Here is a 26,057-nt window from a genome sequence, read left to right on the forward strand (position 1 = left end):
GCGAACTTGCAAGACTCCACATTACACACTATTTTGGCTCATCTGTGGCAAGATAAATATAGCCGATGGTCCCAGGTTCGAATCCCGGTGTTGAGCACGGATATTTGTTCCTGAGTCATGGGTGTTTTCTATGTACATAGGTATGTATTTTTCTATTTATTCTTTTAAACGACAACACCTAAAGGCGTCGTTACTAGTCGTGCCCACAGCGCCAAGGACACCTATAGGTGTCATGGCGGACGCTGTCAAAGTAACCTTCACACTTTCGAGTAAGGTTTATATTAGCTCCCTTGCGCCCGGGAGCTTGGCGTTTGAATATTTGTGTTCATGATATAAAGGTTCAAAAGGTTCAGTATGTATATCTGCACCACCATAATAGGGTTGTTTCCATCTACAAATCTAAGGGCAGAATTGTATCCCAATGAATTCATTTGGATTATAAGAACATGTTAAACTACTTTTAGGGGACCTGTAATGACCACATTTTTGTAAATATTGAATTTAAAATATCTTTTGGGACACGTCACGTGACCAAACTCGAAACGTCATTGAAGATTCTGATGACGTCACAACTCTCGGATTGACATTGTTGACAGTTACGCGATAAACAACTTGTTGAATTTTAGGGCACCTTTTAGTTAATATAGAACGTAATACAAGCGTTTCAAAAAATTGGAAACAACCCTATTAAGGTTCTAGATTACAGACAAGTGTAGTACTTACGCTTATTAATGTCAATATACTCACTGCACCATCTTTGACGATTCCAACTCCATCTATAGCCGTACCACGAGTTGACACTTGACGTTTACCTTAGCGACAGGGCAAACTTTTTTTTAAAAATGTGTTTTCAACTTCAAATTATAATGTAGAGTAGCAAAAATGTTTTTGATATGTTTTTTTTTGTATGTATAATTTTTTTGTTCATTTTTTAAGCTATTTTTTGTTTCGTTGGCGTCTGTGCCACTATCAGTTTTAAGTCATGTCCCCACTGGAAGCCAGCGCCACGGATTGCCGCGGCATTATGCTGAATGGGGATCCTATTTTAGCGTCCAATGCTTTTTCTCTGTGTGTTCTTCTTTTTCTAAATGTAATGTGTAAAATAAATGTATTTCTTTCTTTCTTTCTTCCAAACTCGATTGCATTCCCGCTCGCACTGATGTATCGGTGCGATAGAGGCATTAATCTAGTATTTAGTATATTGGGCATGAGTGGTGGGGGGAACCGAGAGAACGGGATAGTCTTATGTATATTTCATTACGACTAGCAGAGAAAGCGCTATTATTGTTACCTTTCTCCTTACTAAAAAGTTCTAAGTGTCCTAGACGTTTCTTGTTGCCCACCGTTTTATGGAAGGTAGAGGCAAGGAACAGAATCTCCTTAGGCAGAACTGTTGCGAGTGTCCAGCTGTCAGCTATAAATCATAGTTCCAAATCTCTCCCGAGTAGCGCTAGAGTAGCTTAGAACCTAGGTGTTATTGACGAAGTGAAGTGCGCTGTCTATGATTAGATTTTTTTCTAAAGTATTCTAGGTATCGTAGCGCCACCTATTTATGGTTTTTTGTCGGACACTTTTTATATGGTGGGCAACAAATAACCCGATCAAATTACGTAGGTTGTTTTTGCTATGTTGTCAGGAATGTCAAAACGTGTTTTTAAATTTGTCGCATCGCTTATGTTCTGTTCGTCACGCACGCGTACAGCACATCTATACGATCCTACCATGGATAAAGAGGATGTGCTTGCGTTCACGCAGACGTTAACGAAAATGTCAAACTCCAACTCGTGGTAGCCAAAGCTGAAAAAGAAATGATTGATCGATCGATTGACGTTTGTGAGAAACCCGAATATTTTTAAGGTGACGGTTGCTTTTTTTAAACAGACATCTTTTTTTACAAAACAAATTCAGACCACAAGTTAATTTTTTCTTGTGTTACAATTGTAGCAACCGCCTATATGCACTGACTTGAAAAATATATTTTTAGCCGTAGTTTTTTTTTGCGGCTTACAGTTTCTTTTTAATTTTTTTATACAATATACAGCTTAAGTCAGATACAGGGTGTATATCTAATTATGCTAGGTTACAAATAAAAGCGAATACAATACACATGGAAAGGATAGATGAGGCTGTCCCGCTCACACTTATAAAGTGCCAGTGAGACGAGTAAAATAAAAACTTAGCTACTATACTTTTCTCGGTTAAAAATGCCTTCCATTTTTTGCAATAGCTCTTACGATTACACTTTAAGCATCCTTTCCGTGTATATTGTTACAAAAATCCATTAAAAATATGACAACAAAATATATACAATTTTGAATTATCGACTATAGTTCGTGTCATCCACGATGACGCGCAGATTTGTCCAATCTAGCCTTTAATGACACGGCAATACGAGTCAAGCCACGCGACTTCGTGAATGACACGATCTGTATAAGATATTTGACAGTTCTGTCAGTTATCTATTTGCAAACCAGATAATCATAATTACTAAACCGAAAAAAGATACTAATACTAAGTTATGACAAATTAACAATAAAAAAATAATGGTACAAATGTAACATTTCTATTATATTCTAATGTTCACACTGAACATGCAAAAGTCTAAAAATCAAGATTATAGACCTTGTAAAATCGTATTAGGTCAACTGAGGTAATTCCGTCCATAAGACAAGTGCGTTTTCATTAGAATTACAAGATGCTAAAGTTAGGTATTGTAGACGCATTTTCCCAGCAAAACTATGGAAATGGGGCAACATATACAACAGCCTTTACACTTACGAATACCATGCCCATGTGCTCAAAATATCTGAACAAGACAAACGCCTTGCTACCTAGGTGTGTTCAAATATTTCTAAGCATCTGAGACGATCCTATATATCTGCGACTGTACCAGTTACTTATAATTGTAAGGAAAACGTTTTAGCCCCATGGACACAATTAACCCAGATAACTTTTGCTAAACGTATAAAATGTGCAAAACTATCCACACACGCTTTTATGTTGAAAATAGATAATTTTGAAAATTATCAGTTTAGCTACTTCTGCTGTTAACTGTATTTCTATAAAAGAAACACTCTTATTTTACGAAACATTCAAATACAACACGCGAAGCCTCGATAAGTCGATAAATAGTTAAAAAACGCAAAATGCAAAAATCCTAATCTACGATAATTTTCTTTATATTTAACGAAAAACAGCAAAATGACTAAACGCCTATGGCGCATGTATTTACAAGTAATATACAACGTTTGCAGTTTTTGGCGGCCGAGCGAACGAGTACTGTTATAACATATTGAAAATAGGTTTTTAGTGTGTGTAACGACGCGCTAGAGTAAAATTGGAGGACGAAAGAAATTCACCGTAGTCATATTGACTATTCGTAAAGAAGCGAAACCTGGGCGAAACGAAGTTTGGTGTCCAATCGCAGTGCGCAACCAATGCGAGCCGGTCGTGCAGTCTAACGTAACTATGAACAATTTTTTTTTTATGTTACCTTCTTTGTTTTTGGTGCAATTTTTAATTGTTTTCTCCTAGGAGCTAACGTACTGACGTTCAAAGCCAAAATTAGTTTAATTAGGGTTAATAATATACTTTGTAGAACAGCAAAATAGATAATCTCTTTCGCACTGAACTAAATCGAAAGATAGATTTGTTTATTAGCAAAAAAAAGGTTTCTAATTAATGTTAACGTGTTGCGGCTCACTTGCGCTAGGTCCGGAGTGGGAATAGTCACGTATGTACCTAATTTAACACAAATATTAAGTTATTTTTAAATTATATTACCATTCTCGCCTTTTTAAGGAACTATTTCAAGCTTACACTATGGTACTTGTATATAAGGCATTTAAGCTATTAATAAAGGCTAGTATACTAATTCGGTTTTGGTTTGAGCGCGTCCATTTTATATTTATAAAATACAAGCTTAAAACACCACATAAAGGGCCAAGGGCAACCACACATTGTTTAAAGTAATCCGTGGATACGCTGTTGACTATACATAATGTAACACATATCTTCTGTAATACATACTGTATTGTTGTTTGTTACCCCTTAAATAAATAAAATAAAATAAAAGAGCATATTCAAACGAATCAAAACATTCGTTCTTGGTATAGCTCTATCTATGTATGTCTCGAAATTTCAAAAAAAGTCAACCGGGGTAAATGCGTCACTTGGTATACATGCGTCTATATTTTCTGAACGGAATATTTTAGAACTATTGCTACCCTCTATGTTAGAAGTTTGCTCACCGAACTTTTAGTGTAAATAGCTATACTTATAATATGTCCCATTTCAGAGATATCTTCAATAGACGCATTTACACCAAGTAACGCCGTTATGCCGGTTGACCTACCTTTCAATTAACATTGTCCGTAAATTAACGTATGAAAAGGAACTGTATTTAGACTGTTTAATTTTATTCCTTCCATTCGGCATTCTCTAATATTTGAGGTCCTTCCTTAATTTATGTTTAAGGAGTCTTGGGCTTGTAGTTTTTAATATATAAGTAGAGAAATCTGCTGTTAATCCATTCCGCAGATTAGCCGTGCAGAGGCAGACCAAAAAAGATGGCGGGATGACCTCGACGCTTTTTGCAGCGACTGGCGGGAACATGCACCAAACCGTGATGAGTGGCGGAAGAAAGGGGAGGCCGTGCCCAGCAGCGGGACACAAAATAGGCTACATTAAAAAAAGTTGTCAAAAATAGACGAGCTAATTTAAAACCGAATTAGTATACTAATATAACCGATCGTATTCGTTTCATTAAATTTGTACTTTTAAAGGATAATCTTAAGTTACTTATACGCGTATGTTTAGTATATGTCATTAACGTCCTGAGACAAGGACTGTTACCGGTATTTTACCGATACATATCGGTAGAGTCAGACCAAGCTAAGTTGGCAACGATTTTTATAGTCATCCTGTGCAAGTGTTAAGTAAACGTCATAATTTCATAGAAGTTTGACGTTTAAAATAACACTTGCACTGTCTGAGCTGTCAAAATTGCTGCTAACTTATCATGGTCTGACTCTAAACCAGCAAGATGACGGCTGACTTCATCCTCATGATAAAATAACCGTCACATTTTAGTTTTACCACCCCCCGATTGAAACTGACAGAGTGTAACATTTCAAGTTGTAACATGGAATTCCCGGTATGTAGCGAAAATGCTTCGTAGAGCCAAAACGACGTGTCTTAATTAGCGCTGAATCGGTTAAAGTATTTTTTTATGAATTTGTTTCAGTTATATGTAAGTGTAACTTATTTTCATGTTTTTTTTCTTTACCGGTTATAGGTAGTCTTTCAGTCCTTGCCAATGTCGGCAATCTGGAAACTGTTATTATATTACGCGCCAGATACTATATAACAGTAAATATTTATGTAAAGTGTATATTAAAAAGCATGAGAATGTATTATATTGCTTTCATTTTGGTGTTTGGGTAGATTTCAGTCGCACAACCTATGCAGGGCCAGTCTGATATAACCTCCTAAGACCCAATGTGTTTTAAGAAAACCCCGGTAACGATTTTAGAGCAAAAATGTAAAATTGATAGATTTAGTCGTTGAAATTGTACACCGTTTGTTACGTAATATCTAAATAACAAGTATTGGTTTCTATTAGCTCGTCTTCTCATCTTGCCTTTTACTAATGAGGTCGCAAGCGTGCGTCCCCGGTAATATGTGACAAGGGGCAGTTTTTAAAATTTCATCAAAAAATTAAGGTGGTAAATTATACAAAATGATGTATAAGAACAGTTTCAGCAAATGTTGTAGATTGTTTAAGTATCAAAATTACGTTGAAATTAAGTCGATTTTCAGAGAAATTGACGCTTGTTTTGAAGTAATTTCTGGAGAAAATTGATTTCGACTAACTTTCATTTACACTACTTCAAATTTATAATAACAAAAATGTAGTTTATTAAAGTTGAAGTACAGGATATGTGTAATATAAAATTACCATTTTTAGCAGTCCAAGTTTTAAGAAATGTACAAATTTGAGCTTTAATATCAGTGCTTTACGCGTGTTTACCTATACGTCAATCAGAAAACAAAAGATTACTAATTAAGTGAGTCTGTTTTCAAAAAATTGATTTATTAAAATGAAAGACAACAAGACGTGCTAATACAAACCAGTACCCCTAGTGTAAATAAATTCGATTTCCAAACGTGACGTACGCGTTTGCGTTTAGTCTCATTTTGTATTGGATTTCGAAAGAGCGCGCCAAGCGGGACGTTTTGGAAACTCAAAATCCTATACAAAATGAGACTTAACGCAAACGCGTTCGTCACGTTATGATGTCGATCAAAGTTACACTAGGGGTACAGTACTTGTTATTTCTAATAGTTTACAAAAGGTTTACAATTTCATCGACTATATCTATCAATTGGACATTTTTGCGACTAATATCGATAACGGCCTCTTAAAGGACACAGTGAAATCGTAATTTTAGGACTTAATGTCGGCTGTATACACTCGTCGAGAAACTCCGAGACAGGCCGAGAACGAATATGTACATGCCACAGAATAAGGTACTTTAGTACAGAAAAGAAACTGCCTACAAATACCTAAGTTTGATAGCTATTTAGGGACCAATCATGCTGTCCCTTTCTAATGTATGGCATTATCCGTTTCGGGTTGCCAAAATTCAAGTCATTATCTAATCTGTGGTCGTGCACGCAGAGGGACGTCAAGTTGTGCCAACCCTAATGGCAATGCTGAGCCGAACGGAGCCGAGAATACCCGAAAGGATTAGTTTCGCCGCCCTGATACTGCTCCTTTCTCGTCTCGCGCTTCTTCGATTGGGTCGGAGCGGCGCCGAGATTCTCGGCGAGTGTGTACAACCGGCATAAGATGTAGTTTTAATTGCTATTTGGTAATTTGCGATACTAATAGTTTATGCAGCGGCATGTAATATTACAACACATATAAAGTTAAAATTTAAAAAGTTCATTGTATATTATATTGCTTTTGTTTCGGTATTTGTTATATGCGAATAATATTCAGTCATGTACATACATATTTTCTGTTATTTAACTATTTCAAAGGATCATTTAAATCATGGATCTGTTCAAAATGATTGTCGTGGTTAGTAATCATGTTTATTATGTAAATAATGATTTTATTATATTTTTAATTTTATTTCATCTAAATCAAAATGGCCAGATTTAAATATAATTAGATCTAATATAAATTACGTGAAATATAATTGTATTTTAATTATATCCTAGATCATTTTATACCGATGGAAATATAAAAAAACGGTTACGAGTTTTTTTTTTAAATTACGGCGATTTGTAATATTTATTGAAAACGAATACAGATTTTAGATTTAGCGATTAGGGTACCTATACTACCTATGTATCCTGTGATGTAATTAATTTAAGATTCCGTTAGAATTTGACGTCGTGAATACTTCCTAATACCGTGTTTGTTTGGTGTACGTACGCGTTTCTGTTAGTAGTAATTTTTTTTATACTACGTCGGTGGCGATCAAGCATACGGCCCAATAATTATGTATAACATGACATTTTTGTCAGAAAAATAATCAGTTATATCAAAAAGAATTTGAAATAGAGGTGTAATGTCAAAGAAAACTTTGTAGCCACGTAAATTTGCTGCCATATTCCGACACGTAATTAAAACTTTTAGAACGCCATTTGACTTTAATCCTTTTTCTTTCACGGATATGTGTTAAATTAGTTAAATATTAAAAAGTGGCGCCATCGCTCGAAACGATGCCGCCATACCTTTGGCCTTTGATCTTTGGCGCCACTTTTTGATATTTAACTAATTTAACACATATCAGTGAAAGAATAAGGATCAAAGTCAAATGACGTTCTAAAAGTTTTAATCGTGTGTCGAAAGATGGTAGTAAATTAACTGTGCGTACAAAATTTTCTTTGGCCTTGTATACGGTTTAGTTTTGGCGAAGTATCCAGCTAGGGCGACTGTACCAGCTAGAGCGCTGGTACAGTCGCCATCAGATACATCGGAGCGGCCAAGGCGGTCACAAATATCTGAACACGCGTCTATTGTCAAGGCGCTAGTGTTGAGATATTACTGAGCACGTTGGGCTGATGATGGCGAGTGTACATGTGTCAGTATGCTAGGCGTGGTGCAGACTAGAGGGTCCTGGCGGCGGCGGCGCGCCAGCGGGCCGCGGGTCAACGCCGCCAGGAGCGCTCGGCGTCGTCCTCGTCGTCGTCGTCGAAGCGCAGCAGCGAGTCCACCGTCGCGCCCACCGACTGCTGCACGGACATATTATACTATTATGCAATCGTGGTATAATAGTTCATTTAATTTATTTATTTATTGCACAAACAAAGAAAAATGTACAAATGGCGGACTTACTGCCAAAAGGCAAAAAATAGTTCAGGTGCTAAGTTGCCCAAGTAAGGTACGAGATTGAAAACCTTATTATATCACTATTGTATACTAGTGTTTTATACAATTGTGGTATAATAGAGCTTTCCAGTCGAGTACCGTGTTTAGACAACGAAGCTTGCCGAGTTGCCTAAGTGAGGTACGAGATTAAAAAACTTGATTATATCACTATGGTGTACAATACTTTTTCTACGAATCTTCTAAAGTGGCGGATAGACGGGCGAGTAAGTTCGCGAACTTATGGCTCGACGACTTTTTTCGCTTGTAAAGTACGAGTACTTAGGCTCACACACGAGCGAAAAAGGTCGTCGAGCTGTAAGTTCGCGAACTTACTCGCACGTCTATCCGGGACTTAACAGCGTATCGAAATTAATATTAAAGTCGAGTTGGGAGCCCATACTTGAAAAGTACGCAATTATGGTTTTGTATACGAAATCTTAATTCAACCATTACAGTCGACGAGCAGAAAATAGTTATTAACGATACAAGTGCAGAAAATAGGAAATTCACAACGAGTGGTGATAAATTAAAACGCGACCGACGAGTGTTTTAAATCGACACGAGCTGCGAATTACCTATTCGCACGTGTATCACTCCAGCATATTAGAGCGATAGAGAGGCAGATGACGAAATTTTGATTAGCTGTTTTCGCGACAGTGTCTTTTCTGTAGAGCAGTGAACAAATCGGTACCTCGTGTCCGTTGTCGGCGTCGGGCGCGGCGGGCGCGGCGGGCGCGGCGGCGGCGCGCGGCGGCTCGGGGCGCGCGGGCGCCGCGAACGGCTTCGGGTTGGCCACCCACGTGATCTGTGGACGGACATATTCCCTGTACAGTCAGCATCAATACTTTCAGTAATAGCTTAACAATTTTTTTTTATACTACGTCGGTGGCAAACAAGCATACGGCCTGCCTGATGGTAAGCAGTCTCCGTAGCCTATGTACACCTGCAACTCCAGAGGAGTTACATGCGCGTTGCCGACCCTAGCCCCACCCCCCTCGTTGAGCTCTGGCAACCTTACTCACCGGCAGGAACACAACACTATGAGTATATACATATGTAGAAAATATGATGATTATATATGTAGAACAATTAAAACTGTAAAAGAGATACTTTTGAATATAAATTTTAGAGATTTATCTGTATTTGGAAAAGTTATCCAGAATATCGGATACTTTTGGAGCGTTGTTTCATCCGCTACTATTGATGTTGACTGTACACCGTGTTTTTTTATTTCCGTTAATTTCAAGTGTGCATTCCTGAGTTTAAATTAAATAACTTTTTCAAATACACCTTTCTCCATTTCGGAGATAATAAATATTTTTTTATTTATTTTATAAGGCCCTTAGACGTACAGGCCGTTAGGTGTACACAGGCCTTTTTACATAGAAATAAATAAATAAATAAATATTATAGGACATTATTACACAAATTGACTAAGTCCCACAGTAAGCTCAATAAGGCTTGTGTTGAGGGTACTTAGACAACGATATATATATATAATATATACATATTTATAAATACTTAAATACATAGAAAACACCCATGACTCAGGAAAAAATATCCATGCTCATCACACGAATAAATGCCCTTACCAGGATTTGAACCCGGGACCATCGGCTTCGTAGGCCAAACTGGTCGTCAAATTATAAAAATATTAATTAGAGTTTAGCAAAGAGAACTTGAAATAGAGGTGGATTATCAAAGATTTTTTGTAGCCACAGTCAATTTACTGCCATCTTTCGACACATAATTACAACTTTTAAAACGCCATTTGACTTTGATCCTTATTCTTTCACTGATATGTGTTAAATATATTAAATATCAAAAATGTCGCGTCGTGGTAGTGGCGGCTCTGTTGTGCAGCTAGCTCGGCATACGCGCGCGATCATACTATACTCACCGCAATACTAATTGGCGACTGAAGTTATAATGCTATCTTCTTTACTCTTGTTAAAACCAATCAACAGTGAAAGAGATGGCATTACGACCTCAGTAGAGGACACATGCTACCATGACTATGAAACTCTCCCACGTGAACTCGTATAGATATAGATACCTACGAGTCGCTCACCGCCGGCGGTGCAAAAACCAGGAGGGTGCCACACGCGCCTATCGACGGACATCCCCTGAAGGTCTCTGTTGTATCATTGCGTAGGCATTTTAAGTAGGTATTTGTTTTTTTTGGGTACATGAGTTTTGTGTGTATATATTATGTATGTATGTTACCGTGAGCGTCCGGTCGTTGTAGTGGCGGCCCTGCTGGGCGGCCAGCTCGGCGTGCGCGCGCGCCGCGTACACCAGCACGAGCTCGGGGACGGTCGGGTTCAGCTCCTTGGAGACGATCTCGCCGAATTGCTGCAGACAAAAATGATGTCAATAATTGAAAAAAAAATACTCTAAATGTCTGAGTCGGGACGCATATTAGAACAGTCGAATAGTTTGAATCCTTTATACATTTATTAATTCCATATGTAAACGTGTGACGTATGCAGGTCGCGAGTAATAACCAGCCAGATAATAATTTTTGGCACGAATTATGTCAACGTTAACTGAGAGAATCTTCCATATCTGGAAGGTGGAGGTAAGGAATCTCCATATACCAAAAATACTCCATAAATCAAAAAATCTTAAATAGGTGGCGCTAAAATACCTAGAATACTTGAAAAAAAAAAATCAAATCACAGACAGCGTACTTCACTCCGTCAATAACGCCTAGGTTCTTAGCTAGTCTAGTGCTACTCTGTAGAGATTTGGAACTATTATTTATAGCTAACAACTGGACACTTTTGTATCAATTCTGCCTATGGAGTTTGCATTCCTTGCCTTTACATTCCATACGTATCTTAGTAGTTTAATACTAACAGCGGTTCTGTGAGTGGCAGCCCCTTGTAGCCCCCAATCTCCGTTCTGCCACCGAGGGACTAGACGCGGACTTGCGTTTCACCCTTACGTGGTTACTCTACCACAAATTCGCACTAAACGCTATGCATCCAGCTTTATCATGCGAACGGCTAAGGAGTGGAATTCACTTCCTGCACGTCTATTCCCGGTCCACTATAACTTGGATATTTTTAAATCGACACTGAATAGACATCTTTTAGGTAAGCATGCTCCATCCTAAACTGCATCGGCACTTACCATCAGGTGAAATTGTGGTCAAATGCTTACTTTTTCCCAATAAAAAAAAGGCCGAAGGCGATGTAGCGAGATGCGCTGTTGAAACTGCCTCAACCTCAGTAACAGTTAATTATTATATAGTCTCACAGCAAAGTGCCGTGTTAGCACCCCAGAGTCATCACTCTCGAAGCCGCTGAACAGAAGCGCTCTAGGTCGGAGGGAGACAGACTAGTTGACGAAGTGGGTGTAGCGAGATGTGTTGTTGAAACGGCCTTTAACCTCAGGTAACTATCAAGTATTCTCACCGCAAAGTGCTGTGTCAGCGCCTCAGAGTCATCACTCTCGAAGCCGCTGAACAGAAGCGCTCTAGGTCGGAGAGAGACAGACTAGTTGACGAAGTGGGTGTAGCGAGATGTGCTGTTGAAACGGCCTTTAACCTCAGGTAACTATCAAGTATTCTCACCGCAAAGTGCTGTGTCAGCGCCTCAGAGTCATCACTCTCGAAGCCGCTGATGAGGAGCGCTCTAGGCCTGTGGTCGACGGACTGGTTGTGGTTCACGAAGGCGTTCGGTGCGCGGGTGAAGCGAGACGCGCTGTTGAAACGGCCGCCCCTGTTGACAATGTGTAGTAGTTAACAGTTTACATCAACTAACCCCCAATATTAACGTGGTTAAGTATATGAACAAGGTTCACGATAACGTTCGCACACGATAGGTGTGGCGTTCAATGGTTTTTAGGTCATAGATAACGCTGTTATTAAAGCGAACTATCATGTTGAACATATTTACAAAAAAATATGTCTTTCAAAATCTGCAAAAGTCATATAACCGATTCTATTGGTGATAATTTATGTTTTTAAGTAAACATACCTTCAGAATTGGACGCGACTGAAACGATTTGGCACGAGCGGAATCGATTCGGTTGATAATTAGAATCTCTATTGCAATTGAGTTCCGTTTTACATAATGAAATTGATATTAAAATTTATCTCTTTATTTGTGTAACATAATATATATTTTAGTGATTTGTGTCTATTATAATGACGACCGGTATTATATTTGACGACTGGTTTGGCCTAGTGGGTAGTGACCCTGCCTACGAAGCTGATGGTTCCGGGTTCAAATCCTGGTAAGGGCATTTATTCGTGTGATGAGCATGGATATTTGTTCCTAAGTCATGGGTGTTTTCTATGTATTTAAGTATTTATAAATATTCATATATTATATATATCGTTGTGTAAGTACCCTCAACACAAGCCTTATTGAGCTTACTGTGGGACTTAATCAATTTGTGTAATAATGTCCTATAATATTTATTTATTTATTTAATATTTATAATGAGATATTCTAAGCTACGAAGATAGGTATCTTTGGAAAAAAGGATTGGTCTAAAACGTCAATGACATAGAATGAAAAAAAAATCGCCCACCCTGCCCTTCTCGTTTGAAAAAACTAAACTCTGTATCTATAGGTATTTAAATAAAAGTAAACAAAATCTACCCTCAAATGGCTCCTTAAGCCAGTTGAGGGTAGATGAAAACATTACATGATCAAATAACGTAGGTTAAAGTCAGGTCGCTCAGTGACAGATCCAGGCGGTTTTGTATTTGGTTGGTTAACCAACAAATGTCATAACTACTCGAAAATGTGCAAATTGTTTGTTTACTTTTATTTAAATACCTCAAGATACAGAGTATAGTAATATGCCTGTATCAACATATCATAACAATACCTAAATACTTACCTGTGCCAACTGAAAGTACAACAAAACTACTATATAGCAAACATTCAAGAGAAGAAAAGCGTGTATAGGGAGCGTGCATGAACTGTAGGAGGCAGCACAGGAGCCGTCAGATTTTTGGCGCGAGGCGTAAATGTGATGTTTTTTGTTCCGATGTAGCCCACAAGATGGCAGAACCTACTATGCACAAGAAAACACGTGACGTGTAAATGTGCATGTTTATGGTTCCGATTCAGGCCACAAGATGGCAGACCCTCCAACGCGCACGGCCCCTATAACTTTGTGTTTTGATTGAGCACAGCTATTATTGTTATTATCTTGTGATATACGAGACAAGTTTTACATTGATAGGTGACACATATTTTATTCACAACAAATAGTTATACCCCATTTCATTTACCATGGCGGGATTCCAATTGAGACGGTCATTAGGCGTACACAATACAAGTAGTGACAACAAAAGATACCCGGCAATCTTTTTTTACGGCGCCGTGTTACATGTTACTATCCAATCAAGAAGGATCAAGACCTTTTGTGTTATTATTTGACCACACGCTGGCTTTGAAGAGCGCAGCTCGTAAAGCCAGGGATCGGAACCGGTTTTTTGGAAAAACTTTGAAATAATCATATATTTCGGTTTATTTTATACTCCAAATATAGGACTCGGTTGTGTTTTTAGATAACGACTTCGTATTATTAGATTGCCCAATTAGAAATGAAATAATTAACAAAGAACGAAAAAATACCGTTTTCGTTCCCATACAAAAAATACCGGTTTCCGATCCCTGCGTAAAGCAATTGTTAAACAATAGATCAACATTATGGTTCCCTTTGTGCAGTTTCAAGTGGAATTCCGCCATGGTAAATGAAATGGGGTATATTAATTATAGTAGATGTGTGGTCACTAAACAATCTAACTACGCCTGTAAAATCTCACCTTAGTTTTCTCTTCACAATGCGATAGCTTGGAAAATAATAATACATTATTACTATTATGTTGTGTAGTTATGTAATGGTTTTCAATGATGTGTCATGACTGAATAATTACAGGATTACATAATAGTACATTACGATACAAGTGCGAAAAATAGGAAATTCGAAACGAGTGGCGATAAACTAAAACACGACCGAAGGGAGTGTTTTAAATCGACACGAGTTGCGAATTACCTATTCGCACATGTATCGTACAACGTTTTACAGTACATATGGCCCTTTAAATGTTCGACATAGTAACGTAATATGCTTATTTTCGCACTAGTGCGGTAAAGTAGCACCATAATGTACTGTAAAATATAGTTACAATTATTTTTATGTAACAATTACTATAATGATGTAATTTTATTGCCAGTTGTTTTTTTTTTAAATTATTTACTGCTTTATTTTTTGACAGGACTCGCCGGTCAGAGTATAAGAGCCAATTGGGTACTTGACACATGTTGAATATTATAACAAAATTTAGTTAAATGGATAGAAAATGAGCCATCCATTATAAAAAAATTATATTGAGATTATAAAAAAATACAAGGCTCCTAAATCTCATTAAATTTTTTTTTTTTTTGTCTTTCAAAAATAGAAAAGAAAATGGTACCATTATTGAAAAATAAATTCTACGACAACTATCCATATAAACGCAATATTTCAGGGTCAACATGGCAATTTCCTTGATCAACCATACATATAGGACAGACTTATGTAATGTGCGTCACATCACATTATCATTTTGTTAGAGGCGTTTCAATCGTCGAGTGCGAGCGTCAGACTTTAACTCTCATTTCTGATCTTTGTGTTGCTTAAATGCCATGAGTCCTATATAGACATTTGATCCTCAGGAAAATCAAGATCGTTTGACATTATTTACAAAAAACAGTCAAGTAGCCAATTGCACACCGCGTTTTATTAACGCGCCATCGACGCGCGTTTAAAAAATTTTTGGGGAAAATCTTATAAAGATTGACCTAGCCCCAAACTAGGCAAAGCTTGCACCAAGGAGAATTGATTGTAATAGAGAGGTAAAATCTAAGAAAACGTGCCCCTTAGTTTGACATCGAAAACAGATGGCGCTGTACTGCGCCATATATTTTGCGGTCACTAATTGTCAAACATCAACTTTTGACAACCAGAGTTACTGCAAAATGTACAGCGCCATCTCGTTTACCTGTTAAATTCGAAGCACAAAATTTTCTTAGATTTTACGCATCTTAATAAATGTAGTTTTGCTTGTACTATGGGTACTAGGCGACGATGTACATACATAAATACATACTTATATACATAGAAAACACACATGACTCAGGAACAATTTGTGTTCATCACAAAAATAAATGTCCTTACTGAGATTCGAATCCGGGACCATCGGCTTCATGGGTAAGCTCACCCACTAGGCCAGACCGATCGTTTACAGACACGATATGCGAACTAAATTCCTAAAATGCGCGTTGGCAACGCATTAAAAAACGCGCTGTGTATAGGCTCTAATAGAACACGTTGGAACGCTCTGGTGTGACCGAGACGGCCCTATGCGCGTATGTAGCGATGTCTCGCTCACGCGAATAGGCTAGATGACAATTTTTACAATCAAATGTATATATGGGACCCATCGCATTAAACCAATACTAAAGTCAGAAATGATAGTCAAAGTCCGACAGTCGTACTTCACTCGCGAAACGCTCCCAACAAAACGATAAGCAAACGTGACGTCACGGTCACCGAGAGCCCATCTTGAAGTATGAAAAACATTAAAATTCCGATTTTGTCGATGAAATATTGTGTTTATGTAAATATTTATTTGCTATACAATTTTATTTTGGTAAAATGTAAGGGATCGAATGGTACCCTTACTTTATTCCTTTTTGGGAAAAAAACCTTTAATTTTTAAACTTTCAGGTCCTATATTTTTTTATCATTTCCATATATTATTTTAATAACCACATTATTGCTTAAAATTGCTCATTTGTTTATTTTATTTAAACTTTATTGCACAATAAAAAATATACAGTGACAAGAGGCGGACTTAATGCCACGCGGCATTCTCTACCAGTCAACCTTTAGGCCAAACCAAACCGAGAAGCATAGCTGGTGCAGGGTATGTAAAGAACACTAGGACTTGACGCTTGATTTTACTAGATTTTGATATTGCATCCAATGAGAAGGCGGTGTTACCTGGCGTGCGGGCGGCGCGCGGCGGGGTGCGCGGGGAACTGCAGCGCCAGCTGCCGGCGCAGCTCCGAGATCTTCTTCTGTATGTCCGACACGTCCTGCCCCTCCTGTGGGGACGGACAGACACTATTACCGACTACCGAGGGACTTTTGAGAGATAATTATTTATAGCACATTTTTTTTTTTTATATTATAGGACATTATTACACAAATTGACTAAGTCCCACAGTAAGCTCAATAAGGCTTGTATTGAGGGTACTTAGACAACGATATATATAATATATAAATATTTATAAATACTTAAATACATAGAAAACACCCATGACTCAGGAACAAATATCCATGCTCATCACACGAATAAATGCCCTTACCAGGATATGAACCCGGGACCATCAGCTTCGTAGGCAGACATTATCTTGAAATTCCCGCCCTCAGCCATAGAGAAATAAGTGATAGAGTGCTCACTTCATACATCAGTTTTGGTACCAAAATGCTTATTATTTTCGCAGAACTCTCAGTAATGCTACTAGACAATAGATATCGCGGCAAACAAAAGTCTAATGCTCAATGATTTTCCGCTAATATTATAACCAGAGTAACCGGAACTCTATTTTCAACTCCTACGCTTACTTCTGACTGAGAGTTCCGCTACTCGATGCTAGGATGTCGTCTGCGAAAAGAATAAGCATTTTGGTACCAAAACTCCACGGTGCGTAAGCTTATCGTAAAAACGTTACGAGTGCGGGACGCGCAGAGTTTTGGGCACCAAGCGTCGCGTAAGCGTAATCGTTTTATAAGTGAAATACTGAAATCTGATTAGTTGAAATGATGGCGTCACTGGCGTCAGATGTATCGACGATCTTACATTCTTGTCAGATAAAGATTGTTTTGTTGTTTGATTATGTCAGAAGTTTTGTTTTTTACGCCTGTGTTAATGACGACAGAAATCTCATACGCTGCGCTACGACGACGCTTCATGTGCGGACTTGTTTGAACTTGTACGTGCTCTCGTTCTACACGCGTATTACGATACGCTTATGCGTTTCTTACGCTTACGCTCGGTGTGCTGAGGGCCTTAGTCTATTCGTATATGCGAGTACGAACGAGATGCATAGAAAGTAAGTTACGTTCTCGATAGCGTTTATGGCATTAGATTCGAACCACTAGATGGTACACCCTACTATGCGAAATAGAGCCAGCGTGAGCTTAGAAGCGTGAATAGTTTTCGCTTTCGATTCAGATCACGAGATGGCAGACCCTCCAACACGCACGGTCTGTATGTCTATATTGGGACCGTGCGAAGTGCGTGGTGGGGGTAAGTAAAGCGATCCCAGCGCATAAGTTGGTAAAAATTTGAACTAACTGCGGATAGCGTCTTTAACATTTCGTACAATTATATGGCTCGAAATGAAATTTTGATTTACGATTACTCCTGAAATATTCATTTAAATTGTATGGTGTAAGGGACCATTGTAATCTGTATGAAATGCTTAATACCTCTATAATTAACGTTTTTATTTTGATAATTGTTAATAATGTATCCATGTAAATAGCTTTGCAAATGCCACATATTACGTGATCTTTTTCTAGAAGTTAAGAATGGATATAGTAAGTTATCCTTAAAAGATAGACATTTCACATCGCGGACTTTTTTGTAGACCTACGAATGAGAAACAACCCCACCATACATTGTGTTGTTATAGCTCAAACGGATTAGGCAGCGTTTTCGATTAAAGCTCCTAGCCAGCGTGATTTTTTCCGACAACATCGTTATATTTCAAACAATTTACACAAAACCTTAACAAGTTATATACTTAAGCCTTCCTCAAGAATCACTCTATTGATAGATGAAAGTCGTATGAAAATCCGTTCAGTAGTTTTTAGTTTTGGAGTAGTTTTATAAGATGTAGTGAATTGACGTTTTCCCCTAGAATTGCGGACACTAGGTTGCGTGACAGTCGTGCACGCTTCCAATAGTTGGATATTTTTACAGTGCCGTAACTTACCTGCTGTTTGGTAAACATGTCCAACTCTGCGTCTAGGATCTCCTTCTGTGCCTCTTCTCTTGTCTTTGGCTTCTTGGCATTCGCCTGGTGACAAAAGAATATTATTAGCGAACAAAAATGATGACGCGAGACGAATTTTCGTAAGATTTTTAGTAATGCCAGTGACGACAAATACTTATCGCAATTATTTGCATTTTTGATATTTTTTATCATGTTAGATTTAAAGAAATTTAAATAATATATGGATTAAATTGAATAACGAGTAATAAAGTAAAAATATTATTGTATATATAATAATATTTGTAAATTAAAAAAATGTTTTGTGGATATAAATTAACATAAAAAAAATTATTATATTTTATATTAATTTAAATCAAAGCTACCCCAGATTTTATAACTTCTCATGGAATGGTATGGAATTTATTAAAGCAAATAAATAAGGCATGTTTTTTATTTACACTAAGATCCAAAATATTACCAAGTTTTAAGCTTTAAAATTAATGAATTTACTTACGTTTTTATTTTATTTATTAATATATATACAAAGCGTATTTAATTATATTAATTAATGCACAATATGCACATACAACTACCAACAAAAATTACCAACGACCGTACAATGAGATGGATTTAATGAACAATGAATTATGCCTTGAACCAAACTGAAATTGAAATAGAGGTGGATTGTCAAAGAAAACTTTGTAGCCATGCAAATTTACTGCCATATTTCGACACATGAGTATAACTTTTAGAACGCCATCTGACTTTGATCCTTATTCTTTCACTGATGTGTTAAATTTGTTAAGTGGCGCCATATAATAGACTAAAAAAAAGGTATGGCGGCATCGTTTCGAGCGATGGCGCCACAACCTTTAACCGATGCCCAGTAAGGTATCAGTGAAAGAATAGGGACCGTGCGCGTTGGAGGGTCTGCCATCTTGTGGCCTGAATCGGAACCATAAACATGCACATGTACACGTCACGTGTTTTCTTGTGCATAGTAGGTTATGCCATCTTGTGGGCTACATCGGAACAAAAAACATAACATTTACGCCTCGCGCCAAAAATCTGACGGCTCCTGTGCTGCCTCCTACAGTTCATGCACGCTCCCTATAAGGATCGAAGTCAAATGGCGTTCTAAAAGTTTTACTCATGTGTCGAAAGATGGCAGTAAATTTACTGTGGCTACAAAATTTTCTTTGACAATCCGCCTCTAACTCGTGAAGTTTATTAAGTAAGGTAATTTCAATACTGACTGAAATTTGGACCATAACGAAAAGTTAAGGCCCTGTAGGTTCGTGTTCTCTCATTCTCTCTGAGCGAGAGAGAGTGAGATGGATGTGCGTGCTCCGGATCGCATATTTCATGTTTTTGAATTATAATTTGTTGCAAGTTTTAAATTTGTATATATTTAGTTATAGTACCTAGCTAATAAGAAAAATTTGCATGCTTCTTCAAGTAAAATGTACGCATTTCAAATTACTGTCTACCTATGTTCATCACTACATTTATGCAAATAAATATATCTTTATCTTTAACAAAAATAAAGGAATCGATTAGTTCCCTCAAAAATAAAATTTTATTATAAGCATTTTAGACACAATTTTCATATTTTTAGCTAGCTATTCTGCATAAATTGATACAAAATGTTAACGATGATTGTTTTTCATTATATATATTTTAGTTCTGACACTTAGAGGCTTCTACATCTCTAAAGAATTTTAGTATGTATTTGTTTTTCTTGTATTTATTTATTATTTGTTGTTTTGTTTATTTCGACATTTAGAGACTGTATACATCTCTCATAAAATACCTATCTTATATTTCAATGATTCCATATTTGTAATTGTATTTTGTAATTTTTAGTTTATTTTATTGCTTGTAGAAATTTGACATATTTTACATGTCCCCCGTTTGCTGTCGGAATTGAAATTGTACCTTAATTAATGCAATTCTAGTGTTTCGTTTTTTATTACGAAAAGATGGTTACATTAGTTACCACACTTTCGTTTCGTCGCCACCACAACAAATTATAATTTAAGTCAACAGATATTATTTACAATAATTACTAATATTAATGGTAATGATTTTTATATGCATGATGGAATGTTTTTGATGACGTCTATATCTACATAAATGGGAGTCATGGTGGTACCAACATATGATAACCTATAATAAATGGAATATATGTCTTAATGGTATTTATATTATTTAAATATAACGGCCGTTTTAAGTACACATGCGTGGTGCAATGACTTTTATGTCAAAAATTCAATTCGTAGTTTGTACTTGTGTGGTATTATTGTGTAACTTTTGTAATAAATGAAATACTATACTATTTTAGCACGTACGGCCATGTGTATTGATAGCATTTAATTTTAAGTTTGTGTTTGAAGCTATCAAGTTGTATCAAACATACATATAATTAAGTAAGATACGTAAATATTAATATTTCGTGATTTCAATTTGACAGGCAAACGAGATGGTACAGCTCCATACATTTCGCGTTAGCTCTGTCAAAAGTTGACATTTGACATATGGAGTGTGGAATTAAAAGGAGTGAAATCTCTTATGGTAGAACTGTTGCAAAAGTGGCCAGCTGTCAGCTATAAATAATAGTTCCAAATCGCACTAGAGTAGCTAAGAACCTAGGCGTTATTGAAGGAGTGAAGTGCGCTGCCTATGATTTGTTTTTTTTTTTGTCAAGTATTCTAGGTATTGTAGCGCCACCTATTTAAGGTTTTTTGATGACACTTTTTGGTATATGGAGATTCCATTCCTTGCCTTCACCTTCCAAAGTTTGACAATTCAGTGACCGCAATACATATGGCGCAGTACAACGCCATCTGTTTTGGATGTCAAACTAAGGGGCACGTTCATTTCCTAAACTTTACCTCTCTATTACAATCAATTCTCTTCGGTTGTATATTTTTTCGTTCATTTTCAATTATGTTGAGTTTATGTCTTATACAAAGTTGTATTAAAAAATATTAAAACGGAAAGTAGTTATTTTAAAACAGTACAGCAGAAACAATCATGCAAAAAAAACACAACACAAAATAGTATATACGAAGAGGAAGCGAAACACGTAAACTAAAACTTGTTTTAAGATTAATTATTTCTAATTATTTTGTTCTAATGCAAATGTTTCCTGTGATAAAGTCAAAACGTTTTGATTTCTTTATCAGCAATTTTATATACATATACAGTGATCGGAATTGGGTGAGCTAAAATACCTATTCTTTGCAAACAGTAGTATATTATTGCTGGTTCTGGCGCACGTTTTTTTTTGTTGCGGCTGGTGATGTAGCTTATGGTTAACACATGGAGTTTGTATGGGAGAGGGTTTGATAATGATAACAGTTTACCGCACTTTAAAATCTCATTTTTAACCGATTTCTCATTGTGGAACTATGATTCAAAATGTATTGTAAGTGTTGTGCACCTACTCTACCAATAAAAATAAAAAACAAAGTTATTATTGTAATTTTTTTATGTTATTGTGTTATTTTATCCTGTTAGATTGGACATTAACACACTTTGAATCGCCAGAACCAGCAATAATACACTACTTCTTGCGAAGAATAGGTATTTTAGCTCACCCAATTCCGATCACTGTACATATACAATGATGAATACAACACAAAAGACCAAGGCTCGAATACCGGTTAAATTAGCAATACATTTGTGACCGAAACCGGCAAAACGTCCCACTTTGTCGCTTGCCACGTCGCTATAAAAACCACCCTTTGTCAAATAAATAAATCGATGAAATTCTGCTGAATTTATAACTTAAGAGAAAATACTAGTTGTGCCCCTTCTCAGATTAGAGAATGTGAGGTAAATATCTCCGCGTGCTGATGGGGCGGCTCCTATACTCTGTATCTTTAGGTTTTTTTTTATTATATTATAGGACATTATTACACAAATTGACTAAGCCCCACGGTAAGCTCAATAAGGCTTGTGTTGAGGGTACTTAGACAACGATGTATATAATCTATGAATATTTATTTTTGACGACCGGTTTGGCCTAGTGGGTAATGACCCTGCCTACGAAGCTGATGGTCCCGGGTTCAAATCCCGGTAAGGGCATTTATTCATGTGATGAGCATGGATATTTGTTCCTGAGTCATGGGTGTTTTCTATGTATTTAAGTATTTATAAATTATGTATATCATTGTCTAAGTACCCTCAATACAAGCCTTATTGAGCTTACTGTGGGACTTAGTCAATTTGTGTAATAATGTCCCATAATATTTATTATTTATTTATTATAAATACTTAAATACATAGAAAAGCTAGCCGACACGCACGAGGTCATTGGCGTCGGGTGCAGCCTTAAAACGAAGACGTATACTCCTATTCCCTAATACTGTACCATTATTTTAGTACTTTTTTATAAATTTATATTTTTTTTTCTAAAATAACCGTAACCGATTATCGGTTTTTTTTTAAATTGCATTCCCTAGTCCTCCGGCTCCTCCCAAGTGTACTGTTGTCTGTATAGTATACATGATGTGTATATGGTGGTGTACATCGCACAACCCATGCGTACAAATCCGGCAGATACCTGAGCCAGTTGCAGCCGCGACAGGGAGCGCGCGACCGTCTCTTCCTGCCACACATCCGTACATTTGTGGTTTAACACATTTATTATCTCATATAGAATTTACACACACTGTTAAGCTATATTTATCATTTTCGTCGTGGTCATTAAAAATTTAAAATACTTAATTAAGTTTTAAATTGAGCATTATGCTAATATGCAAATCAGTTGTTGGGATAATGTTTTTTGAATATACAATTAAGGTGATTTTAAAATTTGAATTAGATAATTAATTTTCATAAAAATGGATTTCAATTCTCTTTAATAAAAAATAACTGTAATTTGCGGTAAAAAACAATAGTGTCACACACTTTTAATATTGTAATTGGGCGAAATCTTTATGAAACATTTTATAGAGTTTAGATGATTTTTAATATAGAGTAAATTAATATTTTGAATACAAGTAAAATAATTCCTTTCAAAAAACATTTAATGAATTTTTTTCAAGAAATCTCTAAAGTGTAGTTCAATAAAAAAGACAAATAATGTAAACAAATATGACCGATTTTGTAAGCATATCACGTATAACCAAAATCTTACGATGGTTGTTTTAATTGAAATATTTATAGTTACATATATTTTAACTAGAAATTGATATAAAATTAAATAAAAGGTTTAAGTAAAAAACTGTTGAAAAAATCATGGTAGTCCACAAAAAGTGCGAGATTACGAAGAAACGAAGGTAAATTATTTTTAGATAAATTCGTTTGTTTACATTATTTGTCTTTACAATAAACACCAATTTAAGAGTACTTCGAATTAAATATATGCTTTAGTAGTTTTTACGCACGATATCGTAAATTTGTGGATGTTAAATAAACATTTTTAACGAAATAAATTATAGTAATTTGTTAAATTTATTTACATAAAACAAAGAGAATTATTGACCTAGTAAAAACATGATTACATAATTCATTTTTAAAAGTACCACTAATATCAATTTAGTCTAAGCTTGAATAACAAACACCCTGTTTTTTTATAGTTTTACATATCCGGTATTACTAGAATAACGTAAAGTAAGCAAGCTCGTTGAACTGCAGCGTACCTGCATCTGTCTGAGCGTCCTGTTATACGCCACCAGCTCCTTCCGCAGCTTCTCGATGCCTTCCTGAGCCGAGTTGATGGCTTCCATCAACGCTGCCCTCTGTGGGCCGGTCACGTTGCCTGGGGGGAAGAAAATAGGTTACCCATGTAATTATTAACACACCTCTTTTTCAAATTCTCTTTGCTACTACTCATAGCGTTGTGTTCCTGCCGGTGAGTAAAGTCGCCAGAGCTCAACGACGGTGCGGGGTAGGGTCGGCAACGCGCATGTAACTAATCTGGAGTTGCAGGCGTCCATAGGCTACGGAGACTGCTTACCATCCGACGGACCGTATGCTTAGTATAAAAAATGTTCCCCATTCCACGACCAGTGTCCGTCCATAGAGACATCACATGTCAGTCGCAGTCTGGAGGTACTCTTCTATAGCACGCTTATGACTCAAGCGTCACGCATTGAAGGCGGGACGGATCTAAGGAGTGTGCGATTTATTTTGGTAATTTTTTTTGTATTTTTATTTTATACTAAACTACTTAGTTTTATATTTACTTAATATTTTTTTGCACATAATATCCTACTTAGAAAATATAAAACCATATAACTTATGACGAGGATGGGATTTGAACCCAGGTTTACTGGAGTCTGATACGTACATTAAGCAAACGGTGATACCACTGGTCCACACGGTGACAATTTATGTGGACGAAATTGTCTTTGGTAATACATGTATGCTTGTTTGCCACCGTCGTGGAATAAAAAAAAAAAAAAAAAACATTATTCAAGGTATAATGAGTCTTATAATTAGACAAGAATAGGGCATTTGACTGCATTTAAAAAAAATATCACACCATGCACGAAATAAAGCTCCACAACATTAATAGAGGGACGTAGACAGCAGTTATTTTTAGACACTACTTAACAACTATAACAACAAATACTAAAAAACAGAAAAAAAAAAATATTTAAGGGGGCTCCCATACAACAAAATTTTCCCCCCGTTTTTATAGATAATGGTACGGGACCCATAGTGCGAGAGTCCAACTCGCACTTGGCCGGTTTTATAGGAGGCAAACGCGCAAACTAATTTCCCGATGGTAAGCGATTACCGTCACCCATGGACACCCGCAACACCAGAGGGGTTGTAAGTGCGTTGCCGGCCTTTAAGATGGGAGTACGCTATTTTCTTGAAGGTTTGAACCAGTACTAACCTCCCTCTAACCGTTGAATGAGCAGCACTTGCTGCTGCAGCTGTGTCTCCAACAACGCCTGGGCGCGTTTGTGCATTTCCATGACTTGTTTGCTTTTTTCTATAGGTTTTGGCGGCTCTTTCTTTTTCTCGGCTCCGTTGGCTATGGCTACCGCTTCTTTCGCCTGTGAACAAAGTTATTCGATTTGCATTAATTTTCATCACAAGTTTTATATATATTTGACTAAGTCCCACGGTAAGCTCAATAAGGCTTGTGTTGCGGGTACTTAGACAACGATATATATAATATATACATATTTATAAATACTTAAATAGATAGAAAACATCCATGACTCAGGAACAAATATCCATGTTCATCACACGAATATATGGCCTTACCAGGATTTGAACCCGGGACCATCGGCTTCATAGGCAGGGTCACTACCCACTAGGCCAGACAGGTCGTCAAAGTGAAGCATGGAAATTGTATTAATTTATTTATAAAGTTTAATAGTTATTTAGTTTAGTTTATTTGTTCCTGAGTCATGGGTGTTTTCTATGTATTTAAGTATTTATAAATATTTATATATTATATATATCGTTGTCTAAGTACCCTCAACACAAGCCTTATTGAGCTTACTGTGGGACTTAGTCAATTTGTGTAATAATGTCCTATAATATTTATTTGTTTATTTATTTTCACCACGCCAGCTGGTAAAGGCTCTCTTGATTGTTCAAAAACTAGTGAAAGATTTGCATTTTATCCACATGTGGGGCAAAGTAATCAGATGCAAATTTTGAGTTGTTTCCTTATGTTA

At 36.7% G+C, this 26,057-nt stretch overlaps 1 protein-coding gene across 1 annotated transcript in view; it reads right to left on the reverse strand.

The window, feature by feature from the left end:
- Positions 1-1,849: 1,849 nt before the first annotated feature.
- Positions 1,850-26,057, reverse strand: part of LOC133533043 (zinc finger protein swm) — a 78,230-nt gene continuing 54,022 nt past the window's right edge. The window contains exons 16-24 of the mRNA XM_061871962.1: positions 25,262-25,424; positions 24,057-24,175; positions 18,406-18,489; positions 16,403-16,506; positions 14,181-14,207; positions 11,967-12,114; positions 10,613-10,741; positions 9,078-9,191; positions 1,850-8,250 (exon numbers count right to left, since the gene is read on the reverse strand). Of these exons, the coding sequence (XP_061727946.1) occupies positions 8,167-8,250; positions 9,078-9,191; positions 10,613-10,741; positions 11,967-12,114; positions 14,181-14,207; positions 16,403-16,506; positions 18,406-18,489; positions 24,057-24,175; positions 25,262-25,424 (972 nt within the window). The 3' untranslated portion in view covers positions 1,850-8,166. The remainder of the gene's footprint in view (positions 8,251-9,077; positions 9,192-10,612; positions 10,742-11,966; positions 12,115-14,180; positions 14,208-16,402; positions 16,507-18,405; positions 18,490-24,056; positions 24,176-25,261; positions 25,425-26,057) is intronic.

Source organism: Cydia pomonella, chromosome 28 (assembly GCF_033807575.1).
Source record: "Cydia pomonella isolate Wapato2018A chromosome 28, ilCydPomo1, whole genome shotgun sequence".
In the NCBI taxonomy this organism is placed as follows: Eukaryota; Metazoa; Arthropoda; class Insecta; order Lepidoptera; family Tortricidae; genus Cydia; species Cydia pomonella.